Source organism: Notolepis coatsorum (assembly GCF_963971535.1).
Source record: "Notolepis coatsorum genome assembly, chromosome: 18".
Lineage (NCBI taxonomy): Eukaryota > Metazoa > Chordata > Actinopteri > Aulopiformes > Paralepididae > Notolepis > Notolepis coatsorum.
Window position 1 is genome coordinate 87783661 of NC_140182.1, and position 20243 is coordinate 87803903.

The window sequence follows — 20243 nt, forward strand, 5'->3', positions numbered from 1 at the left end:
GAGTAAAATGTTTACAATTAAACATCTATGTATTATGATTATAATTTACTTTACATTATTTACATAATTTTGTACATTATTATTATTATTATTATTATTATTATTATTATTATTATTATTATTATTATTATTATTATTATTATTATTATTATTGTTATTATTATTATTATTATTATTATTATTATTATTATTATTATTATTATTATTATTATTATTATTATTATTATTATTATTATTATTATTATTATTATTGTTATTATTATTATTATTACAGGGCTGTACTTAGGTAGATAATAGTTGAAACTAGGTAGAAAACTGCCCACAACAAGGTCAACCGAGTGCCATTCAGCTCCATTGTATTTGAGTGATGGCAGATATCTCCAAAACCTGGAAAATCACACTGATGGATAGATAGCAGTTTGGGTAAGAGGGTATTCAAATATATCAAGGGGGTGACAGTGGCTCAGTAGGTAGAGCAGTCGTCTGGTAATCCAGAGGTTCCAGGTTTGATTCCCGCTCCTTCCGGGCAGTGTGTCGAAGTGTCCTTGAGCAAGACACTTAACCCCTAATTGCTCCCGATGAGCAGGTTGGCACCTTGGACCAAATAGTAAAACGCTTTGGATAAAAGTGCTATATAAATGCACCATTTATCATTTTATATATATATATATATATATATATATTTTTTTTTAAATATATATATATTTTTTTAATGATGCAACCTGGCTTGAAATTGTGTTGCTATTAACACTTTCAGTGCCACCAGGTGGCACCTGAGTTAGCGCTTGAATGCCACCATCCACTTTAATGTTAACGTTAATATCCCCTAATCTATGTTTTAAATTATGGCTATGTGTCTAATCTGCCCGTCGCTTATCAAAGAATCCTTTTCCAGTCAGTGCTGTCAAGGCAGATTGGTTTTTTATCGCTTCATTTCCGTTTGAGAGCATTTTGAAATGCACCCGTTTTGAGGTAAAAAACAGCCCATTCTGGGCCATTCTGTGATAATCGTCTTTTACTGGAATATTCCAGAACGTTGATATTTGTCTGCCTATTTATGAATAGTTTTCAAATAAACGCTAGATGATCAATATTATACGTACACGCACGCACATTCGAGCCGCGCGCTGATAATGGCCGTGTTCATTTCCTCATGGATTTTACAGTGAAACCGATAGAGGACATTCCACAAAACAGCTTATATCTTCATCAAAATGAGTCTGATTATCCTAACACTGATAACATAGATTCCTTACCTGACATCAGATGGTATCCAACTGGTATATTCCAATTCCTGATCACCATTCGAAAAAAATCGATAAGTGTATAGATCTAACGTGTATACAGTAGAATTCATGATCTGCGGCGCTCAGAGGATCCATAATGAACTCTGATAACCCCGGCTGCATCAGTGGACTGGAAAATGTGGAGTACAGGATTTTTTCCCCCATCCATTTTCATTGAGTCCATTCCAAAATCCCTTATGTCATCTGGGAGACGATAGGGGGCGCTTTTTTCCACATCTGATCGCCGGCGGCTCTCGGGTAGACTAGGGTAGGCTCGCGTGATGCAATATGATTTCAGATCGCTAAAAAAAAAATTAAAAAATCAGAGAAATCTCGTGAGTGGCTTTCAACGTAATATTAATAATTCCGAGAAAACTCGTGAGTGGCATAGAAAGTGTTAACACATGTTGGGTAATTCCTCACCATATCTGTAAGAAACAGAGACTTCCTGAACAAGTTTTAAAGAGGTACATTACCCAAATTAAGAATTCAAATATGTTATTTCCCTGGCCAAGGACAATTCTATCATTATTTGTGAACATGGGCGTTAGTTTAGTTTAGTTAATTTGACAATTATTAAAATACATGTTACAACAAGTCATACATCCTAAAATTCTCAAGGATAGCACAAAAAGTCACAGAGCTATTTCCATTGTGGTTCTTGGTCTCAGCAGCACATAGCATTTACATAAACATTATTATCATCAGCCTACAGTATATTGTTAAAAGTAAAATACAACATTGTTAATAAAATACCTGGTGCAGGCATTTACTTTACTTATGCACCTGTAAGGCCCCCAGACTGTTTTCCAACATACAGCCCAGGTTGCTGTGGCCCCTGACCCTAATGCTACCTTGAGTTCAGGAGCCTTATTTGATCTGGGTTTAGATCCAAACAAAAGAGACTATCATCATTTCACTGTTTTAAGCTACTGTCCATGGTGCTGCTATGTTGTGCTTTCAACATTGTCTCCTTTTGAGAATGACTGCAACATATTGGTTCAGACTAGCTGAGAAATAAGTTGCAAGGTATTCCAACTTACAACAGTTGTCTTTATTATAAAATCATCTAGTTGTAGGCCTATGAGTTGGCATAAAGAAAATGCTTTAGCCTACTCTGTAGGGTATCATGTATCTATGCTTTTGTGCAGTATTGTGAATATGATATCCATCCACAGTTTAGGGGTAGGCAATTAAGTTTGGCCGAGGGCCAACTTATTTCCAAGCCATTGTATGGGGGCCGGAAACAAAAACAATGGCTAATTTAATATATTGACAGTGAAAACATTTTAACTCTGTGACAGACCACCTTATAACTAAGACATACATTTGTGGCAGAGGCAGAGAATGGACAAAATAAACGAGCTGCATAGGTGGCATAATAAACTGTAAACGACATACACATTTGCACTGAACATTATACCTTTGTCTTTTTACTATTTTATTATAAAACCATAGACAAGCGCCTCTCTCTTATCGGTCTATCTTACATTACACGCAACCAATGTGTCTATCTGACGGCCCTTTCTGTGGAGCGCACTGGACTATTGAGAAACAATAGGAATTTTCCATTGGTTCTCCCAGTCCATGTGACCATTTCTAGCATTTCCATTGGCTATAGTGACAGCCATAGATAATTTAGATATATGATAAATGGATAGATACAGTGGATTAGATGCAGTCCAGAGAAAACAACCAATCTAGATATTTCAAGATGCTATGATTTACATCCGCACATTCTCGGAGAGATGCACAACATTTTGAGATGACAATCGATTCCGAAACAATAAAGCAAGTTTTTATCACAAACAAATCCAAAGATATTTAAGGTTTTACAAAACATGTCTAGTGTTGTGCCCGGCTTTAGAGGGTTAAAAGCCAAATTGTATTTTCTATTTAGTTAATAAATGTCTCGTTGTAATTCCTTGAAGCGGATTCAGCTTTTTTTGCTCTGATTTGACTTCAGTTTAATTGCATTGTTACTGTTCACATGTGTGGTGCCGTCACAGTCATATATAAGTAAAGATAAAGTTTGAATGACTTACTAAACTGGTGTTTTAATTTCACACCACACTGCTTGTTTGTTATTTCAGCACCAGGCGCTGTCCACCGACTTTTTTCATGTTGAGCAAGCGCTACATTGCACCTCGCTGCCTACCTGTTATTCACTCTTAACATGGATAAAACAAAGTATAATAAGCATTCTTTAGGTGGTGGTAGTTTCTCTATTTGGACATTATAGCTAACATATAGCCTAAAAAATTAATAATAACAATATATATATATATATTTATTTTTCCAAAATAATCTGAGGGGCCAGATATGATTGCTGGCGGGCCGCCTATTGCCGACCTGTGAGGGTAGACTCACACTAAACTAAGTAAAGTGAGAGCCTATTGTCAGACAGCCAATTGCTAATCTTAGAGAGTTCTTCTCCTAGCATTATTTGGAGTGTACTCAGATCCTTATGTGAGATGAGCAAAGCTGAATCGTCTGCAAATAAGAACAAATTACAAGAATATGCATCTCTAGGGCGGCTGGGTGGCGCAGCGGAGATTGCGCTTGTCACCAATGCAAGAGACTCCGGTCTCGAATCCGGGTGTCAGCATTGCCTCCGGCTTGGGCCGGCCGTCATACTGGCTCAATTGGCAGAGCCAGCGGGTGGAAGTCGATGGTTGGTAATCTGGACGTTGTGGACAGCGACTCCTACAGGTCGGTTGGGGGACGCCTGCACAGCAGAGACAGGAAGTGGCGGGGGTAGTGTGAGCCTCCCATGCGTTACAGGCTAAAAGATGTGACAGGCTGCCTCCTCGTGTACCGGAGGGGACACGTGATGCAAGGCTTCTATCCTCCCTACAACCGACCAGTGGGGGTCATAGTCGAGCAACGTTCAAGACGGGAGGGGAGAATTGGAAACATGAAATTGGGATGGGAGAAAAATAGAAAAACAAGGAGAAAAAGTGGATAAAAAAAAAGAATATGCATCTCTCATATCATTTATGTAATAGAAATAGCAATGGTCCTAAAACACTTCCTTGCGGCACCCCACAAACTATTGGTTTGGCATTCGACATAAAGCCATTGACCTCTACCCTCTGGTCCCTGTCGGTCAGATATATGAGGCAATCCACTTTACAGATGTATCATTCAATCCCAGAGCCTTCATCTTATTAATAAGCAGTAGACCATGATTTACAGCGTCAAAGGCTTTTTGAAGACCAAGTAAGACCATTCCACACAGTTTCCCTTCATCTCCTTTCTCATAAAATCAGTTAGATAAAGGAGGCATGAGTCTGTAGAATATGACTTCCTAAACCCTGATTAGATTTGTATAGAAGATTTTCCTTGCCAACATATTCTGATATCTGCTGGTGCACCACTCCTTCTAAACTCTTGGGTGTAACACTCACTGGGGGGCTACTCTCCCCCAACGCAGAAACCAGAGAGAAGTAAGAGACTCAAACTTGTGACATCATCAGGTATGAAGTCTGGAACTGCTCAAGAAGTCTGGAGTTGGACAATTCATGGAATTCTCATTTTGTAGACCCATAGAATGTTTGTTTTCTTTTTGTATACCCTTTGCTTTGTTCTATTTGAGTGTTCTCAGTTATGAAACAGAAAATGTATCCATATACGCAGAACATTCCCCGGGTGCTCTCAGTGTCATCTATAACATATTCCCACTTCATTGTCAGTGGAGCGGCTTTAGACTGTATACTTGATGACATCACAAATGAGACTTTTAGCACTCTAGTTTTTGAATTTGATAGAGAGTTGTTTGTGTTCACTAATACTCTTGTACTATCTTAGACCATAGGAAAAAACATATGCATTCTGGCTGTAGTTCCACTTTAACACTTTCAGTGCCCAGCAGGGGGCGCTCATTTAGTGCTTGAATGCCCACATCCACTTCAATGTTAGCATTAATATCGCCTAATCTATGTTTTAAATTATGGCTATGTGTCTAATCTGCCCGCCGCATTATCAATGACCCATTTCCAGTCAACATTGTCGAAGCGGATTGTTTTTTTATCGGTTCATTTCCGTTTGATAGCATTTTGAAAAGCCCTCGTTTTCACGGAAAAAAGAAGAGATGCCATGATAATCGCCCTGTACTGTAATATTCTAGAACGTTGTCATTTTTCAGCCTATTTATGAATCGTTTAAAAAAAAAAGCTAGATGGTGCCGCACGCTGAAAATCGATTCTCTCAGTTCCTGATCGCTCTTAGAGTCAAACAGCCATATCACATTATAGGGGAAAAGCTTATATCTCCGTGAAAACGGGTCTGATTATCCTAAGGCTGGTAAAATAGATTCCTTACCTGAGATCAGATGATATCCAAATGGATTATTCCAATTCCTGATCGCCATTCCGAAAATCGATCCTTTTATTGATCCCACGCGTATACTGTAAAACACATAATCCCCGCTGCTCTGAGGGTCCAGCATGAAGCTAATCGACCCCGGTTACATGAGTGAGAAGTAAAATGTGGAGTCCGGGTTTTTTTTTCTCATTCATTTTCATTGAGTCCAATCCAAAAGGGTAAATTACCATCTGGGAGACGATAGGGGGTGCTTTTTTCACATCTGAGCGCCTGGGGTGGCTGATTTACCAACGGTAGACTCGGTTGATGAAATATAAATTCAGATCGCTAATAATAAAAAAAAAAACGAATATTCTCGTTATGGGAATTCAACCCGCGGGGGGTAAACCCGAGAAAACTCGCGTTGGGCATTCAAAGTGTTAAGGAGAGATCAAAACATGGCTTCTGGAACATGTATCTCAGTAGGTTAATCTTCCAATCCATTTGAATTAGATGTTTCTTGATAGGCTTATAAAGTCTTTGGTATAGCTCTTTAACTGAGATTGTGTTTGAATAGGTGGTTATATGGTTTTGTCAGCATTGAACAAAATGAATTGTATAGTTTTAGCTTCTGTAATCTTATGACAATGTTCTTTCTTTCAGTTACTGGTTGTAGGCTAGCTTTTGAACTTTCCATGCTAATTTCTTAGAAGTTTTGAATATTTTGTTTAGCCTGAGAACCTTTGAGAATGTTTGATCACAGAAAAAGGAGGAGAAAAAAGTAGATAAAAAAAAAAATGTTTGAATTGATATTGTTGTAATAGTGTTTTATAATTGTGATATTGTGGCAATATTGATTACTATGTATGTCTGATAATGTTAATATGTTAATTGAGCTGCTGCTAGTGTAATCTCCACTTTTATGATCAAGGACCACAAGGGAAATACGTTTTAGACTTTTTGTGTCACACCTTTGATCATTTTTAATAAGGCATGTTTATGTGTTTTAATAATTGTCAAATTAAATTAAACACCCATATATTAACCACAATTATAGTGTGTGAATCATTAGCAATATGGGATTAACAGTTGTGTTATCATTTACTCACTACACAACTGCCATGTCTATTATATGATGAAGCCCTTTCTAAAATATCCCCACTAGCGTGACTCTGTCATCTCCTGGCTTTGGATAATGAGTGTCTTCTTCTTCGTCCATTAGTCAGTGGTGCCTGTGTTGGTGTAAATAACTAGGGCTATATTTAAGAGCCTGTCTTCCTTCTCCATACTCTGGCACTATTTATATCTTTCCCCCATGTAAACCATTGCCCCCCCTGGGGAGTAGTGGGAAGCAAGAGGTTGATTTAAATCTACTTTAGGCTACTTGTAAATGGATACTTGTTTATGTTTATGTGGTTGAATATACTATCTTTCCAAAATGCAGTATACCGGTATATACAAACATTTCCAAAGATCTGAGATGTGACAGTATATTGTGGCTGTTGTCTTGGGTGCAGTCATAAGTAGGGGTGGAATGATACACACATTCTCAGATTCTATATGAAATCCGATTTTGAACCAAGCTTTGATTATTCAACTCCATGTGTTAAAATGTTCATACTAAAGAGCTCTAATTATAGATTATATATACAGTAGCCTATATACACATTATCACTGCATGCTTTGGCTCACAAACACTTTTTTTATTTCAACATTGTAAACAATAAAGGCCTTGTGTGGGATGTTTTCTTTTAGTTCTCTTGGTCTTCCAGCATGGCTGCCTGTAATATAGAAACCGCTGTTTTGTACATGGCAATGGAAGAGACAACGGTTGCTATGTGTTGATATATGAGAGATATATAATCAAAAACATAGCAATTTGGTGTCTTATTACTGGATCTTGTGAACAAGTCACAGTAGAACAGTACTGTCATCCTTTTCCTTTACCTGCTCTACCACTGCACAGAAATCAGGCATTTCCTTTTGTGGTTACCAGTGGTTACATTCCGTGCAAGGCCTCTATTGAAATGAGCGTTAAACATTATGCTAATAGCAGCAGCCATAACGCACCACCAGTTAACTGAGAGAAATAAATGTGTGACCTAGGGAAGAGAATGAGAGAAGGAAAATCATCGATACAGTTTTAAATCTTGATGCACCATGTTGAATGTACATTTATTTTAAAATCTTTGCTTAATTATGGAGATTGTTACACCTAGAGTCATAAGCAGTAGGTCGGTCCCTGACCCCTGACCCCTTTCGCCTAATTGTTTCTAGTGCTGCAGTTTCCCTGAAAGCCTCCAATGTACAGTAGCTGACAGAAGATTTATGCCATTGACTGCATGGCCCGGTTAGTATTGAATTAGCGTAATTCTATTAAGAGGCATTCATTTACTGCATGATTGATCGCCCAATGCAGCAAAGCATATTAAAAGGTCCCAGACACATGGGTATTCAGAGGAAAGACCTTATTCTTCAAAGCACTGCCATTTTGTGATACATATCCGATGTCATTCAGCAGCCAGACATGCTCTTTGGCCTGAACTGTTTAGTAGTAGCTGAAAAACAAACAAACAAAATAAACGCAAACACGTTATTGTTGGTTGAGAACAAATCCCTTATTGGTTGTGTTCTGAGTAAAATGTCATGCAACATAAGTGAAAGGTGCTATTTCTATTTGTATGATTTTCAATTGTTTGGAACGCGGACCATGTAGACTCAACCACATACAAATTAAGTGGAATAACAATTTAATGGTTGAGTCTAAATGGTACTCACTTTGACGGGTGGCAATGAGGACCATTTCTATTCAACCATTAAATGAAGTGCTTATTCCACATCATATGTAGGTGCGTAATTTGTCATCTACAGGCCCTTCATTCCTCACGATGGAAAATCGTACAAATAGCACCATAAACATAGCTCTAATATTTTTACCAAACAGATGATGCTGAACCAGCGTGCTACCTGTCCTCATGTCCTTGTGTCCTCATATACCCCCATGTTCTCTGTCCTCTGGTCTTGTGTCCTCTGTCTTCACGACCTCTGTCCTTGTGTCTCCTCCACCGTGGACCACAGTTACTGGTATGTCCACTCTGTCCCCCTCTGCTCTCCGTAGTAGTGCAGAGGTTAGCGGTGCGTTGGAGCTACTGTGTGGCGCTTCTATGTCTGATGTGTGTCTTCTTCCTGTCCCCCCCTCATACACTCACACACACACATACACAGTCCTCTGCTCCCCCTGTAACTAGACCGCAGAGGTGGAGTGTGTGTGGGGGGGGGGGGTTGTGACAGAAATAAACATGTGATGACGCCCCTGCCGCTGCTCAGCCCCACCGGCTGCACTCCACACACATTCTCTACCTTTACTCGCCACCGGGAGCCGTGCGCCTTATATCGGGGACATGTCTCTGCTGTGTGGGACCAAGAGGAGGAAACAAGGTAGTTGAACAACATTGTTGCTAAAAAGGTTTCTTGTCGGTGAGGAACTTTGAAATATGATTGGAGAACCTGTTCTTGTTACCTTGCCTGTACCGTACTCCATGCTTCTATTTGGTAATGTGTGTCATGAGCTGATATACTGAGATTTGTGAAGGGCTATGTATGCTGTTCTAACACTAGTCTGTGAAATGTTCTTAAATATGAGACAAATATACTGGATATTATATAGAGTACGATCTGGATTGGATTATGTTGTATGTATTTCCTGTATGTAACCCCTCTGAATCATATTGTCTAAATTGACAACCGAAGCCTGTATGCTGTGGTCACTGTGATACGGCCTGTGTGCTGTGGTCACTGTGATACGGCCTGTATGCTGTGGTCACTGTGATACGGCCTGTATGCTGTGGTCACTGTGATACGGCCTGTATGCTGTGGTCACTGTGATACGGCCTGTATGCTGTGGTCACTGTGATACGGCCTGTATTGGTCACTGTGATACGGCCTGTATGCTGTGGTCACTGTGATACGGCCTGTATTGGTCACTGTGATACGGCCTGTATGCTGTGGTCACTGTGATACGGCCTGTATGCTGTGGTCACTGTGATACGGCCTGTATGCTGTGGTCACTGTGATACGGCCTGTATGCTGTGGTCACTGTGATACGGCCTGTATGCTGTGGTCACTGTGATACGGCCTGTATGCTGTGGTCACTGTGATACGGCCTGTATGCTGTGGTCACTGTGATACGGCCTGTATGCTGTGGTCACTGTGATACGGCCTGTATGCTGTGGTCACTGTGATACGGCCTGTATGCTGTGGTCACTGTGATACGGCCTGTATTGGTCACTGTGATACGGCCTGTATGCTGTGGTCACTGTGATACGGCCTGTATTGGTCACTGTGATACGGCCTGTGTGCTGTGGTCACTGTGATACGGCCTGTATGCTGTGGTCACTGTGATACGGCCTGTATGCTGTGGTCACTGTGATACGGCACTATGTCCAGCGTACCGTATCATAGAGGCACTAAGGCAGTCAGATGTGCAGATGGACACCGGAGGAGGAAGTAGCACAATTATGATGAAATGTGGTTCGCCTGCACAGTAATTATGAAGGAAATGCTGATCTGTAGTGAGATGCTGGCCAGGGCTCGTGGTTAGCTGCTGAGAAGGCTGAATCAGATAGGAAATCTGTGGAGACAACTCCTCCTTAACATCTACTGTATATCCCCTTTCTGCACATATTTAAAATAAATAAATAAATACATTGAATACTCTTATTGTTTATGCTGGTTATGTACTCCAAGTGAGGCACCTGAGTTTGGTGCTGTTTGACAGACAATATTACTTATTGATGACTGAGTGTATCCCATTGCTGGCTTTGTTGTGCACAATAAATCACTTTGGATAAAAGTGTCAGTCAGACTAAATGTACACAGATGTCCATCAGCTTGTATTGTAAGGACAGTTTCCCAGACGTCATTAACCTTGAATGGGATTTCAAAGATCCATTGGAAATACTTTTCATTCTTAAACTTAACGTGGATGATCTTAAAATTTTGGTTTCCTTTTCACAACTATCTTCACAGGCTTCAGATAGTGAGGTTGAGGAGAAGAAATGACTCCATTAGACCATTAGACTATTGAAACACAGTCCTGGTCCGGGCCAGGTCTTACAAATCGACCCACAGGAAGATAAAAGAACACGGCCATTAGGCAAAAAGAGCCACTGCCCTCCAGAGTCTCCAACCACCGGTCTGAAGTGCAGCAGAAAGTGTCTATCGGCATTAGTCAGCAGCTTAACTCAAAGCATGGCTCAATATCAGCATTGGAGGGGAATCCTTTTCTTAGCTGTCTCTTTCTGTGTGCTGCTCCCTGTTGCTTGAATCACCCTGTGCTCTACCAGGTTGTTTTAGCTATAGTAGCGCCTGCTGTAGCCGTTTGGACTATATTGGCTGTTGGTGATGTGATGGATGAGGAGCTATATGATGGAAGTATAAGAAGAGGACTAGGGAGGAAGGGGTGATTAGGTCCACGGGGGGGGGTCCAGTGTGGTGTGGGGGCCCTGGATCACAGACTGTGTGTTCAAAACATACCTACAGACAGCTGGACATAATATACTGTACTAGGGATGTCCCGATCACATTTTGGATCGGGACATCCCTATACTGTACTGCTAGACAGTGGAACACCTGAACACTGATACTGTTGTGGACACAACTTCACTTTCTCTGTCTTTCTATCCCTCTTTCTGTCTTCCTCTGCCTTTCTACCTCTGTCTATCTATTGTTATTGTTATATCTCTTTCTTTCTTTCTTTCTTTCTTTCTTTCTTTCTTTCTTTCTTTCTTTCTTTCTTTCTTTCTTTCTTTCTTTCTTTCTTTCTTTCTTTCTTTCTTTCTTTCTTTCTTTCTTTCTTTCTTTCTTTCTTTCTTTCTTTCTTTCCCTCTCCTTCTCTGCCTCTATTATTTTTTCATCATCAACAGGAAGCCTATGTAATGCCTATGTAATGGTAATGTCCTCTCTCTCTCCCTCTCTCTCTCTCCCTCTCTCTCTCTCTCTCTCTCTCTCTCTCTCTCTCTCTCTCTCTCTCTCTCTCTCTCTCTCTCTCTCTCTCTCTCTCTCTCTCTCTCTCTCTCTCTCTCTCTCTCTCTCTCTCTCTCTCTCTCTCTCTCTCTCTCTCTCTCTGTTTTCTCTGTTTGTCCCTATAGTGAGTGATCTCCGTGAAGAAGGCAAGAATGCCATCAATGCTCCCATGCTGCCCTCAGCGATATACATCCATCCTGAGGACACACTGCTGGGTACACACACACACACACACACACACACGCACACATGCACGCGCACACGCACACATACCGCATACACATAGCTCATGTCTCATAACATAGATACAAACCACTAGATTATAGCCTTTCACTACAGTACATCATACAAACACATTATGTTATTTATTGTATCTCAAGTTCATTTTATTGGCTGTAATTTTAAATGTCCAAAAAAAGAACCATATAAGTCTGTTTTCAATTGTATTAATTATTGAATCATCTAAAGGCTGTAAATTGTTGTGTTGTGTGTTGTCAAGATTGTGTTCTTCTACAAAAATTATTTGGGTTGACCATACAGTTCCAATTATGTTGATTGTGTTCAAATACCAAATCAGTGGTGTATCTAGGGTGTACTTTAGAAAACACACTCTCAGGGGAAAGCATGGCGAAAAAAATAATAGCCAAGGTCAACAACAGAATAAAATTCCTAGCTAGAAACTCAAAATACGCACAGATATGTGCGTAACCCGTGCGTACGATCATTTCTAAGCAAAGTGTGGGACTTATCAATTAGGCGTGTTCGAGATTGGTGAGGCGGACGCAGATCCGCAAAGCGCCTATTGGCTCAGAAAAGTTGTCACCACCAGCCACGCCCACAAGAGGAAGTTATGAGACGTTTGATTGATTGATTGAAAACTTTATTAACCGATTGCAGAATGGGTACAATACAGTACGGGTCCCGTCTACCCGTCTATCCCCTCTATCAGATAGATTTATTATTATTATTATTGGATACAGGAGTTTGGGTACCAAGAGCTTCTTCAAGTCGATTCTACAGACGGACTGTTTCTATCATTGGAATTAAATAATTATAATGATAATAAATATGACAATTACGTTTTGCATTTATAGTCATGACTCAATGAGCAATCTGAGCATTACCGCTTGTATGTACAGTACTTCTCTAAGCCGTCTGACTCACAGATAACCGACTAGAATAGATTAACGAACTCCATATAAATCTATAGTTCATTAACGATGCAGCAGCTGATACTGTATACACACACATACACTGCTGAATAATTCTGTTTTGCCTCAATATATACTGTATATTTTTATTTATTGGTTTAAAATACAAAGACAGTGCATATTAAGGAACATTTGACTGTAAATATGCCAGTTTAGCCAAGTTGGCTAATTTTCAACTGTAGTCTCTGGGGCAGGTGACATGAGCACAACAATAATTAAAACATAGTACAATAATTAAAACACAGTAGGAATCAGTATAGGTTACAATACACTAAAATACATACAAATAAATACATTAAAATACAACCCCTCAGTTAAAAAACATAGTACAATAATTAAAACACAGTAGGAATCAGTATAGGTTACAATACACTAAAATACATACAAATAAATACATTAAAATACAACCCCTCAGTTAAAATGGTCGCACACTTGACCATCTCTCAACCATGATTTTAAGTTAGTTTTAAATGAGATGTAACTTTGATACTCCCTGAGCCGTGTTGGCAGACTGTTCCAGGTGTGGGCTGCTCTCACGGAAAAGGCTGTCTGACTAAAAGCAGACCTCCTGTTTGGGACTACACAGTCCCCTCTGACTACAGACCTGGTATATCTATCAGCAGATGCTTTCTGTTTTATGAAAGTACAGAGGGGGGGAGGAGCCAAGCCATGTAGGATTTTATAGGTAAGGCAGGCATCTTTGAATTTGACAAGATTGTCCCAGCTCAGTAGGTTCTGGTTTGCTATGCTATAACAATGGTGGTGGCTGTTTGTTTTCCTGTCCAGAACTTTCACAGCCTGATGGTAAACTACCTGTACAGATCGTAATGTTGTACAGGAGGCTTGTGTCCAGCTAGTCAGACAGTATGTTAAGTGTGACATAATAATGGCATTAAAATACAGTGCTGCTGCTTTTGTTGACAGAGAGTTTCTGATGTATATATAATTCTGTTTTGCCTCAATATACAGTATATATTGATGCAAAACAGAATTATTCAGCAGTGTGTTGTGTGTGCGTGCGCGCGCTGCGGTTGGCAGGAGCGCGCAACAAGATGGTATATAAATATGGTATATTAACACTTTGAATGCCACTCACAGCTTTTCTCGGGTTAACCCCCCGCGGGTTGAATGCCCATCACGAGAATACTCGTTTTTTTTATTTATTCTTTTATTAGCGATCTGAAATCATATTGCATAAAGCGAGCCTACTGTTGGAGATCCAGTCACCCCAGGCGCTCAGATGTGAAAAAAGCGCCCCCTATCGTCTCCCAGATGGTAAATCACCCTTTTGGATTGGACTCAATGAAAGTGAATGGGAGAAAGGATTTCTGACTCCACATTTTACTTCTCACTGATGTAACCGGGGTCTACCAGAGTTCATTCTGGAGCCTTGGTGCCGTGGCGAATATGTGTTTTACTGTATACACGATGGATCAATCAAATGAGCGATTTTTTCGAATGGCGATCGGAAATTGGAATAAACCATTTGGATACCATCTGATCTCAGGTAAGGAATCAATGTTATCAGTCTTAGGATAATCAGACTAGTTTTCACGGATATATAAGCGTTTCCCCTATATGTGATATGGCTGTTTTGACTGTAAAAGCCATCAGGAAATAAGAGCAGCGATTATCAGCGCGCAGCACGAGCGTGCGTGCGTACACATATACTATCGATTTTCTAGCGTTTATTTGAAAACGATTCATAAATAGGCCGACAAATGACAACGTTCTAGAATATTCCAGTAAAAGACGATTATCATAGAATGTGTTGTTTTTTCCGTGAAAACAAGTGATTTTCAAAATGCTATCAAACTGAAATGAAGCGATAAAAAAACAATCTGCTTTGACAATGTTGACTGGAAAATGAGTCTTTGATAAGCGACGGGCAGATTAGACACATAGCCATAATTTAAAACATAGATTAGGCGATATTAGCGTTAACATTGGAGTGGATTTGGGCATTTAAGGGGGTAAAAAGGAAAACACGGCTGGCTCTCAAAGTGTTAATACAGTCTAGTGTGCTGTGCTGTGTGATGACAATACATTTGAATCGAATCTAATTGTGCACGCGGCCCTCGAGTGGCATTATAATGAGCTGGACAGGTGTGTATGTGTTTGTGGTAACGTGAACGCGATATCTGCCATGCGAGACTAGGCGAGAGGCTCTCGTCAAATCTGAAGTGTCCGGCGCTCTGACTCCTCCCCCGGCTGCACTCGTCTACTCTCGTCTACTTTCGAGGCGAGCCGAAATCAATCTTGTGCGCTTTGTGCATATATTTACGCACAGCTCGGACCATGCGTACCTGGCACCCAGCGGTAGAATATGGAGACTGCAGACGCGGAAATAAGCTTTCGTGCATTAGTTTGACTGACATGTTCGGTATGACCCCCCGTAATTCATTATAGTTAATTGTAAAATAGCGACAGTAGTGTAATTATTGTCAAACCCCTATAAATAGCATTTGTAATAGGTATTTCTTTCCGAATGAATGCAGCATGGTTTATATAGCGTTATCGGAATACTACGGGGTGTACTGACTGCGCTCCGCGTAACTCAACTCGTTATTATTTTGCGGATAGATTGCAGAAATACGGGAACGTTTTGATTATATTTAAAAGGCTTTCGCCATTGTTAAATGAAATAAGTGGAATTTCAAAGCTGTAAGCAGAATACAAGTCATATGAACACCCACGATATAGTGTTCTTCCCCCTTCCTACTGTATAAGAAAGAATTAAAAACGCATTGCAACGAGAACAGAGGTTATTTGTTGAGTTTATGTGTATTACAAAACCCTTGCAATAAATGTGTCTTAAATGAATGAAAAGCATACATGCTCTGGTAGCATATATCGTGTGGGTGATATGACTTGTATTCTGCTTACAGAATTCCACTTATTTAGTTTTACAATGTAAAGCCTTTTAAATATAATCAAAACGTTCCCGTATTTCTGCAATCTATGCGCAAAATAATAACGAGTTGAGTTATAACAAAGAACGTATTACATGCTGGGTAGGCTGATAGAGTAAACTGTAAATAAAATAGCCTATAACATTATAAAGGATATGGGCTATAGCAGGGGTTCCCAACCTTTATTCCCCAGAGCCCCACGATTCCTTGGAGACATATAGGAATATGATATGATATAAGGTATACTGGTCCGTCAGCGAGGAGATAGCCCACAGCGGATAGCCATTAAATGCCATTTGAGAATATAGGCTATTAATGCAAAACGACGGCCTATAGCCTATACATATTATTTAATGTTTTCATAAGCGTAAAGATACAACAGCTAGATTAACGATCAAGTTAGTTTACTGTATGCAGGCTTCGCAGGGCTGTGCCATGTGTTATTATATATGCGCAAGTTACTGTTGCATAATGTAGGCTATGGCTGCTATTATATCTAATTTATATAGGCTACCTAATACCGACAACAAAATAGATTGTATGCCTCTACAAATCATATTATACCCGGTAGCCAATCGAACGAAACGAATAAAGGCATCAATATTCCAGCATGGTTATAATGACACACCAACGCCAAACAGTGGTTAACGGTCTTTATTAGTATTTTGAGCTGTCCAGGCAGAATTGCAGCAATGGTCTTAGGGAGTCGTTGATATCTGACATCACCGTGTACAAGTCCGCCAGCCTGTCGTGTATTTATCCCATAACACGGGTTGTGTCTTCTTGGTTCGACAGCGCGTTGAATTAGTTGCTTAGACCTCCGTGAACAATCTCCGTGAACAATCATCCATTATTTCACATCCCATGGGGGTGTTTCATTACCATATATGGATAATCATGCATGAGCATTGACGGTAAGAACAAATGGTATTTATCAACACGACCCGTGTACGCACGTGTGATAAATCCCGATTTTTCTGTACGTACACACACATTCTAAATAGAACACTTTCTAAGAATTGTTGATAAATGATGGCCCTGGACAGGAAAGCTCTTAAAGCACTTGCAGGGGCACTGGTTCAGTCTCATTTTGACTATGCTTGCTTGTCATGGTATGACAGTGCCCCCAGCAACTTGAGAACTAGACTTCAAACTGCCCAGAACAAGCTAGTTAGGATAGTCCTGCAGCTCCCCACTCGTACTCATTTAGACCAGCCCCACTTCAACAGCCTGGGGTGGCTCAGGGTGGACAAAAGAGTAGCAATGATAAAGCTATGCCTAGTATATATAATTTATAAAGGGGAGGTGCCAAGCTACCTTCAAAATTACTTTCAATATTTAAAAAACAACCATAGCCATGAAACCAGAGGTAGAGACACAAACATAGTTCCATTTAGATTTAAACTCATTTCGTACGGCCAGCAGACCTTCCTTTACTCAGCTGCAGTTCTGTGGAACAGCCTTCCCAGCATTAAACAAGCCCCCGGGTTAACTGGCTTCAAAAAGCATGTACGATCATGGCTATCGGCATAGGAAAGAGAGGGTAGAATATTTATTTATTATTCTTTTATCTGCAACTGTATATGCATATTGTATCTTAATGTTTTATGATGTTGTTTTATTTTGATGTATGTCCTGTTTTTTAATACCAGGGACCATGATGGAAATAAGTGCTTGCATTTTATCATGTTTTTATCCCTTGGATGATGTCTCTAATCCACAATAAAATCAATCAATCAATCAATCAAAACATTTGAAAACAGACTTGAATAGCATTTTTTTCTTATTGAAAATGTTTCAACCCAACGACAAAGAACCATAGTAGGATTTGACAGGATTTGACAGTTTACTTGTTGTTGTACAGGCAGCATTACATGGTACCTTACCCAAAAAAAAACTCTCCCATATTTAACAATGAATTTGACTCAATCCAACCTTCAATCTTTAGATAATGAGATTCTCTCAAACGTAAAGCAGACATGTGGTTCATCTTGTCGCTGACTGAAGGCTGATGTCTTTCATTGACTTGACACTGTGGACCTCAGTGGCCTTGTGTCATTCACAAGGTAGAGGAGTGGTTCTCAACTTCAGGTTGTGACCCCTAAAACGCATTTTTGTGACCCCCAACATAATCAAGCATAGAAAGAATGATCAACTTTGACACTTAAAATGTGACTTTTATTTTCCATCTTCGGAATAATTTCTATTTCACTTGATTGACAGAAGCAGGATTTATACATCAAATTCAACAGATTATTTCACCAGAAAAGTTAAAGCTTCTATACCAAAGATTATACTGTATACTAGTGCAGTGCCTGTTAAAAACATGGCAGTGTGCCTAATTGGCAACGCATGCCCTTTTAGAACTGAGTGATTGCTTGGCCTCCAGAAGTGCTGCTTGCAGAGTTATTGAGAACCGTGCATCCAATCAACATTATATTGAACACTGCACTTACTTGGACCGTCAGCAATACACCCACCAAGTGTGAAGTTGATCGGATAAACGGTTCTCGAGATATGTGATGGACAGACCGGAACATTATGGCTATTTAAACTTATATCTATCTACACTAAAATAGGTGTGGTTTAAATGGATAGATTTGCCTGGTCCCACCGAATCCAGGAAAAAAAAGAATTCTGAGAGTTAGGTTGAAAAGTCACAGGCCAAAATTTAAAGTTTGTTGTTATAGCGCCACCATCTGGCCAAATGTCACAACATAATTACAATCGGGTGAACATTTCTCAAGATATATGAAGGACAGTACAGCATGCATGCAGACAGGCACACATACAGACACCCAGATATTCCTTCTTTTATAGTTAGACTAGTGCAGTACCCATTCTGAGCGGGCCGATTACTTGGCCCCCGAAAGTGCTGCTTGCGGCGTTGTGGAGACCTGAGGCATTGCTTCTTGCAGCGCTCTTGAGAACCACTCATCCGATTGACTTCACACTTGACACTGCACTCCCCTGGGTCCTCAAAACGCAATACATCCCTCGAGCGTGAAGTCAATTGGATGAACAGTTCTCGAGATATGTGAAGGACAGACACGCACCATCTGGCCAAATGGCACCACATTCTAAAATGCACTCCCCAGGGTCCTCAGCAATACACCTGCCGATCGGATGAATAGTTCTCAGGATATAAAAAGGACAGACAGACATGCACACAGACAGACAGAGATGCCTTCCTTATAGTTAGATGCTATGTTCTGTATATCTTTTCAGGAATCATTTTGCGACCCCCTGGGGGCCCCGCTCCCCATGTTGAGAACCACTGAGGTAGAGCATGGCACTACTACTGCCAGGGCTAGGAGTATGATTCCCACTGGGGCCACAACTGTAAACTACTAACAAGTCGGTCGCAGTCAACCGGCACCTGCTAACGGCTCTGACCTTTTAGCTCAGCTGGTTGGTACGGCCGCCTGTGGATCCTATGGTCCAGGTTCAAATCCACTCGGTTACACAACAAGTCTATGCAGTTATGGTACTATAAAGCCCTTTGGATAAAAGGGTTCATTACAGTAAGTGGCCCATGTTATATTTCCAATGTTGTCAGCTTTTGTAGGCCAAATATACTAACCCATGGACTAAGCCAGTGCTTCTCAAACTTTTTCTATCAGGCCCCCCTTTGGCGGACCAAAATATCTTGGGCCCCCCCCCCCCCCCTCGCCCCAACAAAATAGTCATGAAATGGGCCATGTTTAAATTTATTGAAATAACACCAATATCGTGACCTTTCAAATTGACAACACCTTCCCTCGCGAGAGCCACCTTGCCTCGCTGTGAAACAGCACTGCAGAATGGTCAGCTCCCATCTCCTCACACAGCGCAGAGAACAGGCGCGCTTTCAGGGGTCGGGTTTTGATGAAATTTACGACGTTTATAACTTCTGTCAAAACCTCATTCAGCTCAGGGCTAAGCTGTCTTGACGCTGGCACCTCTCTGTGAATTTACAGTGCGTCCATTGCGCGTTTGGCGAGACCCCCTTGATGAGCGCCTGTAGCCCCCTCCTTTTCCCTGCCATGGCCTGCGCACCGTCAGAGCAAAAGCCCACACAGTTCTCCCATTTCAGTCCATGTTCTGTCAGGTAACTGTCAATAATTTTGAAGAGCTCATCAGCTGTCGCTCTGTTTTTGACATATTTGCAAAACAGCAGATCTTCACTCAGTGACTGGGAATTTACAAAGCGAACATAGGAAATAAGCAAACAGTCTTTATTGCTGTCAGTCTTTGACAAGGCAACACGCATGTCATCCTCAAGGCTCAACTTGGCCCTATATTTTGTTTTCAGAGCTGTCATGGATGAAAAGCCAGCTTCACACAGATATGTGGTGCTGAATGGTATCAACACCTTAACTGCTGCATCATGAGATACTTGGTACTCAGCACCACACTCTGAAACTAGCTCTCCAGGTGGTATCAGATGAGATTTCAATGAGTTCTTCCAAGAGTTTGGATGGAGATGTGTCAGGAAGCTTTGTCTCAATGTTGTCTGTAAAGTT

At 40.6% G+C, this 20243-nt stretch overlaps 1 protein-coding gene across 4 annotated transcripts in view; it reads left to right on the plus strand.

The window, feature by feature from the left end:
• LOC311244997 (beta-parvin-like) overlaps positions 1 to 20243 on the plus strand; it is a 35332-nt gene that overhangs the window by 2336 nt on the left and 12753 nt on the right. For 2 of the 4 annotated variants that reach the window (XM_084334736.1, XM_084334735.1), the window contains one exon: positions 11741 to 11830. In XM_084334736.1, coding sequence (XP_084190862.1) covers positions 11741 to 11830 — 90 coding nt within the window. Of the gene's footprint in view, positions 1 to 8930; positions 9069 to 11740; positions 11831 to 20243 lie in introns of those variants that run through there. The other 2 variants (XM_084334737.1, XM_084334738.1) reach the window with 2 other exon arrangements.